Source organism: Tursiops truncatus, chromosome 1, assembly GCF_011762595.2.
Source record: "Tursiops truncatus isolate mTurTru1 chromosome 1, mTurTru1.mat.Y, whole genome shotgun sequence".
Classification (NCBI taxonomy): Eukaryota; Metazoa; Chordata; class Mammalia; order Artiodactyla; family Delphinidae; genus Tursiops; species Tursiops truncatus.
Genome location: NC_047034.1, coordinates 40738342 through 40756962, shown reverse-complemented (window position 1 = coordinate 40756962; position 18621 = coordinate 40738342). Strand labels below are relative to the sequence as shown.

The window sequence follows — 18621 nt, the reverse complement described above, 5'->3', positions numbered from 1 at the left end:
ATTCTTTTTATGGTTGAGTAGTATTCCATTGTGTACATATACCACAGCTTCTTTATCCATTTATCTGTCAGTAGACACTTAGGTTGTTTTCATGTCTTGGCTATTATAAATAGTGCTGCTATGGACATTGGGATGCATGTGTCTTTTCAAATTATAGTTTTCTCCAAATAAATGCCCAGGAGTGGAATTGCTGGTAGCTCTATTTTTAGTTGTTTAAGAAATCTCTATACTGTTCTCCATAGTGGCTTCACCAATTTACATTCCCACCAGCAGTGTAGGAGGGTTCCCTTTTCTCCACACCCTCTCCAGCATTTATTATTTGTAGGCTTTCTGATGATGGCCATTCTGACTGGTGTGAGGTGATACCTCATTATTGTTTTGATTTGCATTTCTTAAATAGTGATGTTGAGCATCTTTTCATGTGCCTGTTGGCCATCTGTATGCCATCTTTGGAGAAATGTCTGTTTAGGTATTCTGCTCATTTTTTTTTTAATCCGTTTATTTATTTTGGGCTGCATTGGGTCTTCGTTGCTGCTCCCTGCCTTTCTCTAGTTGCGGCAAGCGGGGGCTCCTCTTTGTTGCCGTGCGTGGGCTTCTCATCGCGGTGGCTTCTCTTGTTGCGGAGCACGGGCTCTAGGCATGCGGGCTTCAGTAGTTGTGGCTCACGGGCTCTAGAGCGCAGGCTTAGTAGTTGCGGCGCACGGGCTTAGTTGCTCCGCAGCATGTGGGCTCTTCCCGGACCAGGGCTCGAACCCGCGTCCCCTGCATTGGCAAGCGGATTCTTAACCACTGTCCCACCAGGGAAGTCCCTGGGCTCATTTTTTGATTGGGTGTTTTTTTGTTTGTTTTTGTTATTGAGCCGTATGAGGTGTTTGTGTATTTTTGGAAATTAATCCCCTGTCGGTCACATAGTTTGCAAGTATTTCCTCCAGTTCCATAGGCTGTATTTTTGTTTTGTTGATGGTTTCCTTTGATGTGCAAAGCCTTTTAAGTTTAATTAGGTCCCATTTGTTTATTTTTGTTTTTATTTCCATTACTCTAGGAGACAAATCCAAAAAAAACATTGCTGTGATTTTTGTTAAAGGGTGTTCTGCCTATGTTTTCCTTTAGGAGTTTTATAGTATCCAGTCTTACATTTAGGTCTTTAATCCATTTTGAGTTTGCTTTTGTGTGTGGTGTTAGAGAATGTTCTAATTTCATTCTTTTACATGAAGCTGTCCAGTTTTCCCAGCACCACTTGTTGAAGAGACTGTCTTTTATCCATTGTACATTCTTGCCTCCTTTGTCATAGATTAATTAACCATAAGTGCGTAAGTTTATTTTCCCCAGGGCTTCTAAGGTTGACATCTTTTCAATTTTTCTTTCGCATTTAAAGGCTACCTCCTCAGAGGATCTTCCCTAACTACCCTAACTAAAATAGCCTCTCTCCAGTTCTCTATCATAACCCTTGTTTATTTCCTTAATATCATTTGTTACGATATGTATTTGTGTGTTTCTTTATGGTTTCTCACAAAACTGAAAGCTTCATGAGCTTTTTACTTTGTGTTTGCATGATATAGTATCATGCTCAGTAAATACTTACTGCCTGATTATTATTCACCCATCCATTCAGCATATTTATTGAATGTCTACTATATGCCAGAACTGTTCTCACTGTGGAGGATGTAATGGTGAACAACACAGACAGGGTCCTTGCTCTGTGGAGCTTATGTTCTAGTGGGAGAAGAAAAGTATCAACAAATAGTAAAATAAATAAGTAAAATCAGTGTTACGGTGGTGTGTTTAGGTGATGGGAAACACTTTTCTGAGGAAGCAGCAAGAAGGAATTTACCTTGTGACAATCAAGAGGAAGAACTTTTCAGTTAGAGAGAAGAGCTAGAACAAGGTTCGTAAGTTAAGAATGAGGTTGAGTATAGAACAAGAGACCACTGAAGCTGTGGTGGAAGAAATAGAGGGAAAGAGCATTACAGGATAAGGTTAGAGACTTGGCTGAGACCAGGTAACACAAGCTAGGAGTTTGAAAGTATGTGGTAGCTTAAGACAGATGCAACTCTTCAGTATTGAAGGAGCTGGTGAGGTGCATGTGGGAGTGATTGCAGAGGATTACATACCTGCTACCTAGCAGGTGTGTTAAACAGATGTGTTTAAATTGTAGCAAAGTGTTATCTTCCAGAAAGTCATAAGTCACTGCTTAGTTTTTGGTTTCATTTTCACCAGGGATGGTACTTTTTAATTCATGGTTCTTATTCATGCCTTTGGTTACCCCTTTAGAAACTAGTACAAGCCAGACATCCTCTGTTATGCATGCTTGCTCATACATGCTCATAAAATACAGTGGAAATAGAAAGGAAGCATTCAGTTAATGCTTTTTTGCTGAATTTCTGAATTTGTGCAGGCTTTTGGAATTTCATGTTTCCTAGTTTAGTCAGTGCAATGACCTGAAAGCCAAACAAGGTTGATTACTCAATCTTTCATTTCCACTTTTTCATTTCCCTATGTTTTAGAAAGCAAGTGACTAGGGAAGGCAGTGTACTCAAGGGTGTATAACTTCCACATTTTTAAGAGCAAACTTTTTAATATCTTTGCAGCAATCTTTTAATTAACTATCTACTAATAGGATGAGTTTTCATTTGTCACTTATAATGTTTTGTGATCCTATTAGTAAAACTAATCATTGCTTCCATATCGTCATTTTTTAAAAGTTATTTGAAGTTTATCGATGAGACTCCCTTTTAATTATTTCCTGTCCTTCTCTAAACATGTAGTGATGACAAGGAGCTATTTTAAGTTTCTCTGTAGTAGACTTTATGATAGTTCCAGTTCTTTTGGTGACCCTACAAGCAGAGAACTTAGAGGCTGTTCCTCTTCTCTCCTAATAATGACTTGCTTAAGCCACTGCCAGAATACTTACAGGTAGTCACCCACTTACATTTCAGACATTCATATTTAATCTGAGCTTTGGAATTTGAATTGTATTTCCCCCCTGAAAAACAATTTACAAATGGTATTATAAATGAATTAGTTTCTAGGCTACCCTTTAAAGATCTACGTAACCTACAGGGTAGCTGAAATATCAATACTGCACATTTATGATGAAAAACATTAGGAGAATCACATTTCAGATGCACGTTAGTTCTACTACATGATGTTTAAATAGGAGGGATTCCTAAACACCTTTGTTTGTGGTGAGAGGATGAACAGTGGTCCCATGAAGATGTTCCCATTGAGGCTATGGAGAGAGCCATTGGGAACGCTTCTGGAGGAAGCCCATCCCCATCTCCTGCATGGCAGGGACTAGCTGTCTGCATGTGAGACATTCTTAAGTCAAATGGGTGTATATCAGGAGTATCTGTATGCTCTTACTAGTTACAAAAAGTGAAAAATTCATTAAAAGGAATCTTAAGTGAGGGATTGAAAAGTTTATATATTTTGAAATTTCCAAAGCAGATGTTAATGTTGATAAATGCTTTTCTGATACCTTTACAGACATTTCATGTTTAGTGATATTTAATTGTGTGTTCCCCTCCCCCTTGTTTTTTTTTTTAATCTTTGTGTGTTTTGGGACTTCCCTGGCAGTCCAGTGGTTAAGACTGCGCTTCCAATGTGGGGGCAGTGGGTTCGATCCCTGGGTGGGAAATGAAGATCCCACATACCGCACGGTGTGGCCAAAGAAAAAAATCTTTGTGTGTTTGGTTTTATTCCTAAAATTATTGATGATCCTTAGTTTTCAAAGAAAGGAATTTAATTCACTTAACTAAAAAGAAAGAAAATGGTACTGTAATGTTAACATTTGAAACAAATTTAACTCTAGACTTATTCTACTTTTAATTCTTTACCAGGCATAATTTATTTTTATTTCAAGAGATTTTCATTATATTGGAGCTAATTTTTGATCATTCTTCTGAGTATAGTATAATTCCTGGCAAAGTGATATTTTGGAAAGTTATGTATAGAATACAGAAGAGCATGTGCTGTGGGTTCTAATTCTATTCAATGTTTATTCAGTTATTCATTCAGTTCAGATACATTTCTCAGCCCTGAACAGCTTCTTTTTCCCTATATATAAAAGGAGGCTGATGAAATCTGCTTGCCTCACAGAGTTGCTAAAGTTATTACATAAGATTGATTGGCAATGTATGACAGCCCATAATACCAGAAATGGGCTGTCGTAGGATCAAGTAGGGAAAGCTTTCATGCCATTGTGTTTCTTTTCCCTGAACTCTCCTCCTTTTCATAGCCAGGTTTCTCAAAAGAATAATCTACACACATCAGCTTTACTTGTAATCTCTCATTTTTGTCAGAAATAATCACTGGTATTTAGCATTGATATTGTTATGTTAAATGTTCTTCAAATGAGCCAGGTAATCATACTATGAGTATATTTTCTTTCTTGAACATCTTCCCATCCCCCTTCAGAATGCTTTATTTTTCTGTTTGCTTTGTTTGCTGTTGTGTCTTTCACTAATTCTTTCCCAAACACTTCAATAGAACTGTAAAATTCCTCTCAGTATAGTAAACACTTCCATCAAATGGTTATCCATCAAATCCATTTTAAAACCCTTTCCTTTTTTCTTGGAGGTATTCCTCTGGGAGTCTTTTGTCTTCCTAGTATAATCTGGACTGTTTGCTCTCTAGGCCTGCTGCAAAGCTTTCATCCTGTCTGTTCCTTTCCTCATCATCCTGGGAATTTCCTTTACTTCTTCTCTGTTTTGGATCATGTTTCCTGGTTCCTGTGTTTTCTTCTTTCTTGATTTATTCCCTTGTTTTGGTATAGCACATCCTCTACCACCCACCTCCTATTCCCACTCACCCCCAGCCATCCAAGTCCTCTTAGGCTAGGCAACTCTCTTACAACATCTATGTAGTTTTTACTCTCCTTTCAATTCCCCTGTTGGATTGACCTCACCTCCCTTTGTGCCTCCATAGAATACTTTATCATAGCCTTGGTCTGTCATACTTATTAAGCACCTACTCTACATGTCAGGCACTGTGTTCAGCACTAGACCGTCCAAGATTAAGAGAATGAGGTTCTTGTTCCCAGGGAAATTCTGAAAGGTGGAAAAGAACACCATGGTTCTCACTGGAGGCAGTACTGCCCCCTAGCGGCCCTTTGAAAAAGTGGGGGGAAGTTTTCTGTTACCACAGTAATGGGAGGGTACAAGCTGGCATTTTGTAGTCAGGAGCCAGGAATACTAAATGTCTTATAAGTGCAGCACAACTTTAGAATGTTCCACCAAACATTCATGTGTGAAAATCTGTTCATAGTTATTCAAGCCTGGGACCTAAACTCCATTTTACGCACAAACCCAAACTACTTGGCGCTTTTTACGTTGTCTTTGCTTGTGCAACAGATGGAAAACAGCTACTGTCCATCATTGTGGGTTTATAGAAGAAACATTTTTTTAAGTAGCATATGTTTATAAAAAAAGTTAAGAATCCCTTGGATGATAGATTCATGCAATAGCAATGAAGAAGGAAATGATTGCCTTACTCTATACATAAAAGTAAGAACTTTCTAGAGTAAATGTTAAAAAAAGATTCTGTTCATTATTGTGTGTATGTTTGTATATACTGAGCTATAATATACAGTGCACAGCTTGATGAATTGGTAAACACACGTACACATTAAGACATGCAACTGCCACCTGGATCTAGATAGAGTGTCTGCATAGTTGGGAAACATAGGATAAACTTATTTTTAAAAAGTATGTTACATTTTCAAATAATGTGCCCGTTATATTTTCATGTGTACAATAAATTCAGTCAAAGTGTCCAAAAAATCTGGAAACATCAGGAAACTATCCTATTTAATACATTTCAGCAGTTTGGACCCATTGTTTTATTTTATTTTTTTAACATCTTTATGGAGTATAATTGCTTTACAATGGTGTGTTAGTTTCTGCTTTATAACAAAGTGAATCAGTTATACATATATCTCCATATCTCTTCCCTCTTGCGACTCCCTCCCTCCCACCCTCCCTATCCCACCTCTCTAGGTGGTCACAAAGCACCGAGCTGATCTCCCTGTGCTTTGCGGCTGCTTCCCACTAGCTATCTATATTACATTTGGTAGTGTATATATGTCCATGCCACTCTCTCACTTTGTCCCAGCTTACCCTTCCCCCTCCTCGTATCCTCAAGTCCATTCTCTAGTAGGTCTACATCTTTATTCCCATTTGCCCCTAGGTTCTATATGACTTTTTTTTTTTTTTTAGATTCCATATGTATTAGCATATGTTAGCATATGGTATTTATTTTTCTCTTTCTGTCTTACTTCACTCTATGACAGACTCTAGGTCCATCCACCTCACTACAAATAACTCAATTTCGTTTCTTTTTATGGCTGAGTAATATTCCATTGTATATATGTGCCACATCTTCTTTATCCATTCATCTGTTGATGGACACTTAGGTTGCTGACATGTCCTGGCTATTGTAAATAGAGCTGCAATGAACATTGTGGTACATGACTCTTTTTGAATTATGGTTTTCTCAGGGTATAGGCCCAGTAGTGGGATTGCTGGGTTGTATGGTAGTTCTATTTTTAGTTTTTTAAGGAACCTCCAGACTGTTCTCCATAGTGGCTATATCAATTTAAATTCCCACCAGCAGTGCAGGGGGGTTCTGTTTTCTCCACACCGTCTCCAGCATTTATTGTTTGTAGATTTTTTGATGATGGCCATTCTGACCGGTGTGAGATAATATCTCATTGTAGTTTTGATTTGCATTTCTCTAATGATTAATGATGTTGAGGATTCTTTCACGTGTTTGTTGGCAATCTGTATATCTTCTTTGGAGAAATGTCTATTTAGGTCTTCTGCCCATTTTTGGATTGCGTTGTTTTTTTGATATTGAGCTTCATGAGCTGCTTGTAAATTTTGGAGATTAATCCTTTGTCAGTTGTTTCATTTGCAAGTATTTTTTCTCATTCTGAGGGTGGTCTTTTTGTCTTACTTATGGTTTCCTTTGCTGTGCAAAAGCTTTTAGGTTCCATTAGGTCCCATTTGTTTATTTTTGTTTTTATTTCCATTCCTCTAGGAGGTGGGTCAAAAAGGATCTTGCTGTGATTTATGTCATAGAGTGTTCTGCCTATGTTTTGCTCTAAGAGTTTGATAGTGTCTGGCCTTACATTTAGGTCTTTAATCCATTTTGAGTTTCTTTTTGTGTATGGTGTTAGGGAGTGTTCTAATTTCATTCTTTTACATGTACACGTCCAGTTGTCCCAGCACCACTTATTGAAGAGGCTGTCTTTTCTCCACTCTATATTCTTGCCTCCTTTATAAAAGATAAGGTGACCATATGTGTGTGGGTTTATCTCTGGGCTTTCTATCCTGTTCCATTGATCTATATTTCTGTTTTTGTGCCAGTACCATACTGTCTTGATTACTGTAGCTTTGTAGTATAGTTCGAAGTCAGGTAGCTTGATTCCTCCAACTCTGTTTTTTTCCCTCAAGATTGCTTTGGCTATTTGGGGTCTTTTGTGTTTCCATACAAATTCTGAAATTTTTTGTTCTAGTTCTGTGAAAAATGCCAGTGGCAGTTTGATAGGGATTGCATTGAATCTGTAGATTGCTTTGGGTAGTATAGTCATTTTCACAATGTTGATTCTTCCAATCCAAGAACATGCTATATCTCTCCATCTATTTGTATCATGTTTAATTTCTTTCATCAGTGTCTTATAGTTTTCTGCATACAGGTCTTTTGTCTCATTAGGTAGGTTTATTCCTAGGTATTTTATTCTTTTTGTTGCAATGGTAAATGGGAGTGTTTCCTTAATTTCTCTTTCACATTTTTCATCATTAGTGTATAGGAATGCAAGAGATTTCTGTGCATTAATTTTGTGTCCTGCTACTTTACCAAATTCATTGATTAGCTCTAGTAATTTTCTGGTAACATCTTTAGGATTTTCTATGTATAGTATCATGTCATCTGCAAACACTGACAGCTTTACTTCTTCTTTTCCAATTTGGATTCCTGTTGTTTCTTTTTCTTCTCTGATTGCTGTGGCTAAAACTTCCAAAACTATGTTGAATAATAGTGGTGAGAGTGGACAGCCTTGTCTTGTTTCTGATCTTAGAGGAAATGGTTTCAGTTTTTCACCATTGGGAACTATGTTGGTTGTGGGTTTGTCATATATGGCCTTTATTATGTTGAGGCAAGTTCCCTCTATGCCTACTTTCTGGAGGGTTTTTATCATAAATGGGTGTTGAATTTTGTCAAAAGCTTTCTCTGCATCTTTTGAGGTGATCATATAGTTTTTATCTTTCAGTTTGTTAATATGGTGTATCACATTGATTGATTTGCGTATATTGAAAAATCCTTGCATTCCTGGGTTAAACCCCACTTGATCATGGTGTATGATCCTTTTAATGTGCTGTTGGATTCTGTTTGCTAGTATTTTGTTGAGGAGTTTTGCATCTATGTTCATCAGTGATATTGGCCTGTAGTTTTCTTTCTTTGTGACATCTTTGTCTGGTTTTGGTATCAGGGTGATGGTGGCCTCGTAGAACGAGTTTGGGAGTGTTCCGCCCTCTGCTATCATCATCATATTTCTTCAAATATTCTTTCTATCTCTGTTAGTTTACATGTGCAGGAAAGGTAAATTGAACTAAAAAGAAACAACTCTTTGCAACCAGTTACATTTTATCAGTCTAATTATGAAATGTTTTAGATCCAGTTACAACTTTCATACTCCCTTTTTTCAAAAGATGATGAATTACTTAGAGCGTTGTGTGTAGAACAAAGCTAATGGGAAATATGTAATAGAAGATTTGAGAGTCCTTTTAATAGAACCAAATGTTACTGAATTAATAGAAGCACACGAAGTATAGGAATCTCATTTTTTATTATAAAAATGATTTTTAAATACTTCCTATTATTGCCACATTAAATATTAAAAACTATTTTTGTACAGTGATAAGAAATTATGTGAATATTAAATTTTTAATTCGAGTTTTAGATTGCTTTTCTTTACTCTTACTCTGAATCTATCCACAAAGGTCAACCACATATCTTCTCTGTAGTTTCTCATATTTCTGTTTTTGTCTTATCCATTCTCTATTGCCCACTGCCTTTCAACAGTGTGATCTCTGAATTCTTTTTGAGTGGATGTATATACTGAATGTAATTTGAATTATGGTGGAATTTCAAAGTAGGAGATATGTTTTCTGTTGGATTTAATCTTACACTTTCTCATGTTTTAATGTAGGGAATTATTATTATTATTTTTTTGCGGCACGTGGGTCCCTCACTGTTCTGGCACCTCCCGCTGCGGAGCACAGGCTTCAGACGCCCAGGCCCACTGGCTGTGTCTCACGGGCCCAGCCGCTCCACGGCACGTGGAATCCTCCCGGACTGGGGCACGAACCCGCGCCCCCTGCATCGGCAGGCGGACCCCCAACCACTGCGCCATCAGGGAAGCCCTCCATGTGTCTCTTTTAAACTGAAAGTTCCTTGAGGGGCAGAGACCATTTTTCCTTACTCTGAATACCTAACTACTGGTATTTGTCCATGGAAAGTACATAATAAATGTTAGAAGAATGGGCAGCTCCACACAGGTGTGCAAGTTTGATGAGGAGAGAATGTGGGCCTGGCTGGAAGACAGATTGCTACAAGAGTACTGAAGGTTGGATCATTTATTTGCCATACCCAGGGGAAAATTTAATAATTGCCTGAGTGCTCTTGGGGGAATCTCCCCAAATCGTAAAAGAATTGAAATTAAATCAGCATACTATTTTAAGGCAAGGGTCCTGAGAATATAGGAGGCTGTGAACTTGGAGAGGAAAAAAATTACAGTGTTATTCTTATTAACCTCAAACTGAAATTTAGCATTTCCTTCAATTTTGAATGCAGGTAATGGTGGTAGTATTAGCAGTACCTGTAATTTTTTTTTTTTTTGCTACTGGAAGCCACAGATATTTTCAGTTTCTGTTGTTGCAGACACCTCGCAATATTGTTTATACTCATTATTTTCTTATTATGGTAATTAGACCTGCCGCTCGATCTTTTTGTTTAAATCATTATAAAGAAGTACCTGTATTACCTATTACAATTTTTAAGTAATTATATTTTTAAATTATATTTTAAAACATTGTTCTGAAATTCTAGAGTAAGCAAAACTGACGTATAATGATAGAAATCAGATGAGTGGTTGCTTCTTGTATAGAAGATTGGGAAAGGGGCACAAGAAAACTTCCTGGAGTGATGGAAATGTCCCATGTCTTTGGTGTACATTTGTCAAAGGTGGTTGAATGCTAAACTTAAGTTCTGCATTTAACTGTATGTACATTATACCTCAATTTAAAAAATAAATACATTAAAAAATATTCTGAGAAGGGGTCCATAGCCTTCTCCAAATTGCCAAAGAAACCTCTGGGAACTAAAAAAGGTCAAGAACCCTTTTTCTAAGGCTATGATGTTGCCTTTGCCTTTGCCTTTCTCCTTTAAGGCCCCATTCTCTCAGTTCCTTTTTTTTTTTTAATTAATTTTTATTGGAGTATAGTTCCTTTACAATGTTGTGTTTTTACTGTACAGCAAAGTGAATCAGCTATACATATACATGTATTCCCTCTTTTTTGGATTTCCTTCCCATTTAGGTCACCACAGAGCATTGAGTAGAGTTCCCTGTGCTATACAGTAGGTTCTCATTAGTTATCTATTTTATACATAGTATCAATAGTGTATGTCAGTCCCAATCTCCCAGTTCATCCCACCCTGCCCCTTCCCCCTTGATATCCATGTTTGTTCTCTACATCTGTGTCTCTGTTTCTGCTTTGCAAATAAGATCATCTATACCAGATTCCACATATATGCGTTAATAAAAGATATTTGTTTTTCTCTTTCTGACTTACTTCACTCTGTATGACAGCCTCTAGGTCCATCCACGTCTCTACAAATGACCCAATTTCGTTCCTTTTTAAGGCTGAGTAACATTCCATTGTATATGTGTACTGCGTCTTCTTTATCCATTCATCTTTCGATGGACATTTAGGTTGCTTCCGTGACCTGGCTATTATCAGTAGTGCTGCTATGAACATTGGGGTGCATGTGTCTTTTTGAATTATGGTTTTCTCAGGGTTTATGCCTAGGAGTGGGATTACTGGGTCATATGGTAGTTCTATTTTTTTAAGGAACCTCCATACTGTTCTCCATAGTGGCTGTAATCAATTTACATTCCCACCAACAGTGCAAGAGGGTTCCCTTTTCTCCACACCCTCTCCGGCATCTCTCAGTTGCCTTTGCTATTCATTTTCTTTATTCTAAATGTGTTCTCACTTTTTTGAGCCAAGAAAAGTCAGAAAAGAAAAAGAGCAGCTATGAAAGAAATTCTTTGCTTGGCTTATTTGCCAATCTGTTGAAGTCAGTAAAACTGTGGCCTTCCTAACATAGTTATATACTTGCTTAGACTTTAAGAAATTTCTAGTGAGAACTACTCTTCTAAAAACTAATTTGTAGGGGCTTCCCTGGTGGCGCAGTGGTTGAGAGTCCGCCTGCCGATGCAGGGGACACGGGTTCATGCCCTGGTCCGTGAAGATCCCACATGCCGCGGAGCGGCTGGGCCCGTGGGCCATGGCCGCTGGGCCTGCACGTCCGGAGCCTGTGCTCCGCAACGGGAGAGGCCACAACAGTGAGAGGCCCGCGTACCACAAAAAAACAAACAAAAAAAACCAGAAAAAACTAATTTGTAGATGATTTCATAATGGAATGATTTTTCTTATCTCCAGTTTCACTTGGAGTTTTATTAGGATTTTTATACAGAGGTATCATTAAATATGCAGTTCTGTTATGAAGTAGGCATGAACATTTGTAACACAGATTGGAAGAAAAGAAAATGTATTAGGAATCAGAAAAGCATTGAGTGGGGCTTCCCTGGTGGCGCAGTGGTTAAGAATCTGCCTGCCAATGCAGGGGACATGGGTTCGAGCCCGAGTTCAGTAGTTGTGGCTCGTGGGCTCTAGAGCGCAGCCTCAGTAGTTGTAGCGCACGGGCTCAGTTGCTCCACGGCATGTGGGATCTTCCCAGACCAGGGTTCAAACCCGTGCCAGGCACATTCTTAACCACTGTGCCACCAGGCACATCCCTGTCTATCATTTTATACTTATAACCATAAGTTTTTCTCTGCTATTCTAATATTTTCACGGTCTTTTTATTTATCTGGATAAACTTAATAGGACACTTGTTTTAAATAGATTACAAAGTATTCTAAGAAAGATTGAGCCAAGGTGAATAATTCTAACAGACTGTCGTCCAGATAGCATCTGCATGTCTTTTATGACTTCGTATTAGATAAAAAGCCTAAAATACTGTTTGACGGTTTCTTTGCAGCCCCTCGTATGGAAAATTTGAAATGCAGAGGAGAAAAAATAGCTAAAGAGATCAGTGAAGCCATGAAGGTAAAAGCTACATACTAAATTATAAGTGAATAACATGTGTGGCTAGGTGTTTGCTTTTAGCATTCTTAGGTGTTTTAGTCTGTTGTAACAGGAATTCTCAGTAGTCTTTTAAATAGATCTTTAATGAATTATTAATTGACGGTAACATTCAGAATAATTACCATTTATTAGACACCTACTATGTGCCAGTATTATACCTGGCTTCTTTAAAGGTTGGTTATATTTTTGAGTTCTGAGAGTTAGCAATCCATCACACAATTTTGGATGATAATACCAGTTAACATTTAGCCAGCATTTAGTCTGGATTAGGCACCATCTAACTGCTTTACATGTATTATATTTCCTCATTTAATCCTTACACTAACCCTCTGAGATAGGTACTGCTACTGTTTTACAGATAAGGAAACCAAGGCACAGAGGGGCTAAGTAGATTGCCCAAATAAGTAATTGTGCCAGGATTTAAACCCTAGATGTTTAGCTCCAGAGCCTGTACTCTCAGCCACTATATTATTCTGTGTTGATGCAAATAATCAATAAACAATATACAATAAGAATAGAAGAAGAGTTTTATTAGAGCCAAACTGAGGACTATAGCCCAGGAAACAGCTTCTCAGTAGCTCTGCTGGGACTGCTCCGAAGGGGTAGGGGAGGAGAGAAGATATATGAATTTTTTTGGCTGGAAAAAATGTGGTCAAGGTTACAGCTTGGTAAAAGATTACTGCTAACCACAAAGAACAGACATCTCAAGTTAATGAATTTAGGATTTTTTCTGTGTATGGGAAGATGCAAGAATCTGGGGTCGTTGAAATTCATCCTTAAATATGCATCTTAACTATCTAGAAGCCTATACATCCAAAGCACAGAATGCCTGAATTCCCCTGAGGGCTCACTGTCTTGGGTGGCTGCAGTGGGTTGCAGCTTAACCCTTTATGTAAGTGGATGATGAACAAATTCTTTTCTTTAACGATGAAAGCAGATGTACAATGTATGTTTGACAGGCCACAAGACAGGCTGTTTCAGTTAGCATAAAGTTCAGCCTAAATCATGTATAAGCCAGAGTGATTTCCCCATACCTCAATATGTGAAAATTTCTTCCATCAACTGTATATCCAACTTGGAGTTTAATATTATTATCATAAATTGTTTATATTATTGACATTTATTTTGCCCAAACAGAAAATATTTAGATTTCTAGTACAGGAAAATTATTTTAAAACTCCTTCAGAATCTCCTCTGTTTTGATCATCTTCTGTAACACTCTTTTGTGGTTTGTACTGATGCCATGATTTTCTGGTACTCACACTTCTCACTTCTCTCATAACATGTTTTTTTTTTTTTTTTTTTTTTTGCGGTATGCGGGCCTCTCACTGTTGTGGCCTCTCCCGTTGCGGAGCACAGGCTCCGGACGCGCAGGCCCAGCGGCCATGGCTCACGGGCCCAGCCGCTCCGTGGCATGTGGGATCTTCTCGGCCCAGGGCACGAACCCGTGTCCCCTGCATCGGCAGGCGGACTCTCAACCACTGCGCCACCAGGAAAGCCCTCATAACATGTTCTTAATCAGGAGTTGACAAACTGTGGTGGGACAGGGTAAAATCCAGCCTGCCACCTGTTTTTGTAAATAAAACTATTTTGGAAGACAGCCATGTACATTCGTTTACTTATTGTCTATGGCTTCTTTACATTACAACAGGAAAGTTGAATAATTGCGACAGAGATGTAAAGGCCCTCAGAGCCTAAAATGTTTACTGTATGGCCCTTTACAGAAAAAATGTGCTGATCCCTGCTCTTGATAATTAAGATTTCTAAAATACTTACTATCGTAAAATATGGAATTTCAGACACTAAATTTTAAACTCTGAAATTCTGTTACCTCCTGTTTTGCCAGAGTTTTATTTTACTACCAGGCATTATAGGAACAGAACATATCTTTTTAGTTTTAGCTTTTTGTTAAAATTCCTCAGCTAAAACTGGTATTTTAAGGTAAAGTTGAATATCTATGACCTAAAAAATTAGGTTTTAGAAAAAGCCTTGATCTGAAGAGTTAAAATACTCAAGTGTTGTGTCTATCTCTGTGTGTTTGCGTTTCAACCTGAGATTAATGTTAAGTATTACTGTTGTTTGTTTTTTAAGTCCTTGCCTGCATTAATTGAACAAGGAGATGGATTTTCCCAAGTTTTAAAGATGCAGCCTGTTATCCAGCTGCAGAGAGTCCACCAAGAAGTGTTTTCCGGTTGTTGTAGAAAACCAGATGTTAAACCTGAGAGCTTTATAGCACAAATAGAAACCACACCAGCAGAGAGTTCTGCTAGGAAAGACACTGACTTGGTACTGAGAAGAAAGCGAACTAAAGACTGCCCCCAGAGAAAATGGTATCCACTGCGGCCAAAGAGGATCAGTCTTGACACCTAAACTCTTGTTGTTTATCTTGGGAGTTGAGATTAGGCACTATCAACATTTAGATTCCAGCTTAATGCCTGGACGGGACTTCATTTAAAACAACAGATAAGTAGTGATTCTTTTACACAAATATAGTAGCTCTGTGCTGGGGTATGATGTAATATTGTATTTCTTTCCTCACCTTTGCATTGATAGTCAGTGAAAAGCGTATTGTTTGAATATTGGCACAAAGCCTGTCAATGGTCATTAAGAGTGCAAACTTTTACTGTCCTTGAATACCATCAACGCTTGGCTGCCTTATAGCTTTTATGGAATTTCAGAAGTAACATATTCCATTGGGTTTCCTGGATATACATATTTCTTTTTAAAAAAGAGCTGTGTGACAGTTGTCATTATTTAAGGACTGAAAGTCATCATCAGTTCTGCACAGGAGCAGATGCAGTCCTCCCCCACCCCTGCAAAGCAGTTTGATTTATCAAATTAGCGTGCAGGTGACAAGACTGGCTCTGACTTTGTTACTCTAAGTTCCGCTAATTTGGATTTGTGGGATTAATTTTAGGATTTTTTGGTTTTGTTTTGTAAGGTAAAGAAGATGATTATTTTGTGAAGATGATTATTATGTGTAAAAATTTCTGTTAGAAATAAAAATTGGCATGTAGCCAATGTTTCTTACCCACACTTTTGTTTTCCATAGATCTCTTAACTTTTAAACATAATTTGACTTGGAACTAATAAGTTTCTTTTCAGGATTTCTCATTATTTCTTTGTAAATGACTCCAGGTCAAAAATATATATCAGATTAATACATTAAACAAATTGTCATTGTGGAACAAATATAGATGCAATCATACTGAACTATTTTACATTTAAGAATGTTTATATATCAAGTATATAATCATTGGTAGAAGTCTGAGAAAGCTATATTGCCTATACTTCTAACATTAACTGCAGTTTCTTATCTCTTATTGTGTCTCTTACATTAATACATTGTAGGCAGTGTCATCTAATTTGCCAGCTGTTTCCCTATTAATGACTGAATACCTTCATTCCTTTGCAGAGGAATTTACTAATCATGAGGCTGGAAAATCCGTACTTCTCTTGTTCATTATGTCTTAATAATCATAAAAGTCTAAATGTGACAGAAAATCTGTCTCAGTGAAGAAAACTTACAAAGCTACTTCATCGCATTCTGTATTTGAATGTTACAACTTGAGATCTGTATGTTCGTACACAGCAGTGTGTTTTTTATTAAAATAATGTACAAAGACTTCAACCTTATACTGTGTATTTTTTTTTAATTAACTTATTTATTTTTGGCTGCATTGGGTCTTCGTTGCTGCGTGCAGACTTTCTCTAGTTGCGGCGAGTGAGGGCTACTCTTCGTTGTGGTGCGCGGGCTTCTCATTGTGGTGGCTTCTCTTGTGGAGCACAGGCTCTAGGCATGTGGGCTTCAGTAGTTGTGGCTCGCGGGCTTCAGTAGTTGTGGGTCGCAGGCTGTAGAGCGCAGGCTCAGTAGTTGTGCCGCACAGGCTTAGTTGCTCCACGGTATGTGGGATCTTCCCCGACCAGGGCTCAAACCCGTGTCCCCTGCATTGGCAGGCAGATTCTGAGCCACCAGGGAAGCCCCTGTGTGTTTTTAAGAGTTGTCTCAGGCCTTCTTGAGCTCAGCTTTAGTTAGATGGTAGATCAGCACCTTGCATTTCAGAACATACTAAATTTCACTTTAAAACTGTTTTTAGTCTACAGAATATTGCTATACAAATGCAGTGCTAACTTTTTCATAGTACAGAATTCTGTATGAGTAGTTTCACTTCAGAAGCATGCAGACAAAAGAATTATTGTTAATTCTCCTAGATTAGATAATTACAATGTGTTTACATAAGAAAATGTCTCCCTTTTTTAAGAGATTCATATTGAGATACATAGAGTTTAATGACTTGATGTCTTAGATTTGTTCTGAAATATGTCAGCAAAGAAAAAAAAGGAAAAGGAATAGATTAAGCAAGTGTGACAAAAATCTTGATAATGTTGGATCTGTGTGAGGCTCTAATCTTTCTACTCCTGGGTCTGGAAATTTTTGTAATTAAAAAAAAGTATTGTTGTTTTTAAAGTGCTCAGACAGGCAGCTGAAACTTTTTTTTGGGAGGGGTGGGAATCGAACCCACACCCCCTGCATTAGAAGCACAAAGTCTTAACCACTGGACTGCCAGGGAAGTCCCTGAAACTTGAAATCTTTCAGAGAGCCCCAACTTTCACTCCACAGTTATAGCAGAGTTACAAATGAAATACCATTAGGAAAGAAAATATATTAGCATTATTAACTAAGATAAAGATGGCTGATATCAGTAATAATATTGATAATATACATTTTTAAGAAGAGAAATTGAGTTTCTGCATAGACCAAGAACTAAGCTAAGCTAAGGTGATAAAAGTCCAGAAAGTTTATAGTTGCAGGGAATATAAGGAAGGAATAGAAAGTCAAGGAAGGAACAGAAAATCAAATATTGACCTACCTATGGTAAAAAGAAGGCTGGATTGGATGGAGTCTTAAAATTTCCTTTCAACAAAAACCAAAGCCAAACAAACAAAAAAACACAACACGGGAAGTTTAAATCCAGTTCCACTGGAGAGAGAACACTGTTAAAGCAGCTGGTTTCTGAAAACACTGAAGGAATATCTGTGTTTTCCAAACTTCAGACATTAGAAACTGTATTAGTTGGTTTGAGTTGCTATAACAAAATACCACAGACTGGGTGGCCTAAACAACAGAAATTTAATGTCTCACAGTTCTGGAGGCTTGAAGTCCATGATCAAGGCAAATTCGGTTTCTGGTGAGGTTTCTCTTCCATCGTGCATGCATTGGGGGTTGGGGGATGTTGGTGTCTTTTCTTATAAGGACGTTAATCTTATTAGATCATGGTTGCACCCATATAACCTCATTTGACCTTAATTACTTCCTTAGAGGCCCCAACTCCAAATACAGCCACACTGGGGGCAGGGTGGGGGCAGGGTTAGGGCTTCAACCTATGGATTTTGAGGGGAGGCAAACATTTAGTCCATAACACTAGATAAGAGAAATCTTTTCCTAGACCTCTTTCTCTGGGTCTTTATGGCTTGGGCTGCATAGAGAACAAAGCCAATGACATCAGACTTTTAATTTGCTTCAGAATGTAGCTATCTCTAAGAATGAGCTTGTTTGACTTCTATTGAAAGCCTTGGTTTTTCCCTACACACCTTCATTCATTCATTAATCCATTCAGCAGATTCCTGTTAGTCACTACTCAGTTCAAAAGTCAGAGAGGTTCAGAGCATAGTCTCTCAGCCAGATCATCTGCATTCAGATTTCTGCTCTCCTGTTATTAGATAGAATTGGACAAGTTGCTTAACCTCTCTGCACTGCAGTGTTCTCATATGTAACATGGGTGTGATGATAAAACCCACCTTATAGTGTTATTATGGGAAGGAAATGAGTTCATAATATAAAGTCCTTAGACTAGTACTTGGTGCGTAGTATACATAGTAAGCATTCCATAAGCATTATTATTACTTGGTTTGACAAAGGAAGTGAAAACACCCATAGGATAAAACTTGTCTTCAAGAATCTCATATTCTAGTGAGGAGAACAAGCATGTGAACAATGATCGTGCAGTGCAGCAACTGCTATATAAATGTGTGTGGAGGGAACTTTGGTGAGAAGTCATGGAAGTCTTTGTGGAGGAGGTGACATTTGAACAGTCTTGAATATTTTAGGCGAATAATCAGGGAGGAAGATTCCTGGCAGCCTGAGAGAATTTAACAAAGCAGGTGGTTGTGACGGAGCGTTGTGTACTGG

The 18621-nt window shown here is 38.0% G+C and overlaps 1 protein-coding gene across 2 annotated transcripts in view; it reads left to right on the top strand.

Annotated features, from left to right (window-relative positions):
• NSL1 (NSL1 component of MIS12 kinetochore complex) overlaps positions 1-16062 on the top strand; it is a 38076-nt gene extending 22014 nt beyond the window's left edge. Inside the window, exons 5-6 of one of the 2 annotated variants that reach the window (XM_019918305.3) lie at positions 12325-12392; positions 14523-16062. In XM_019918305.3, the coding sequence (XP_019773864.2) occupies positions 12325-12392; positions 14523-14801 (347 nt within the window). In that variant the 3' untranslated portion in view covers positions 14802-16062. Of the gene's footprint in view, positions 1-12324; positions 12393-13790; positions 14032-14522 lie in introns of those variants that run through there. The other variant, XM_073803164.1, reaches the window with a different exon arrangement.
• Positions 16063-18621: the final 2559 nt, after the last annotated feature.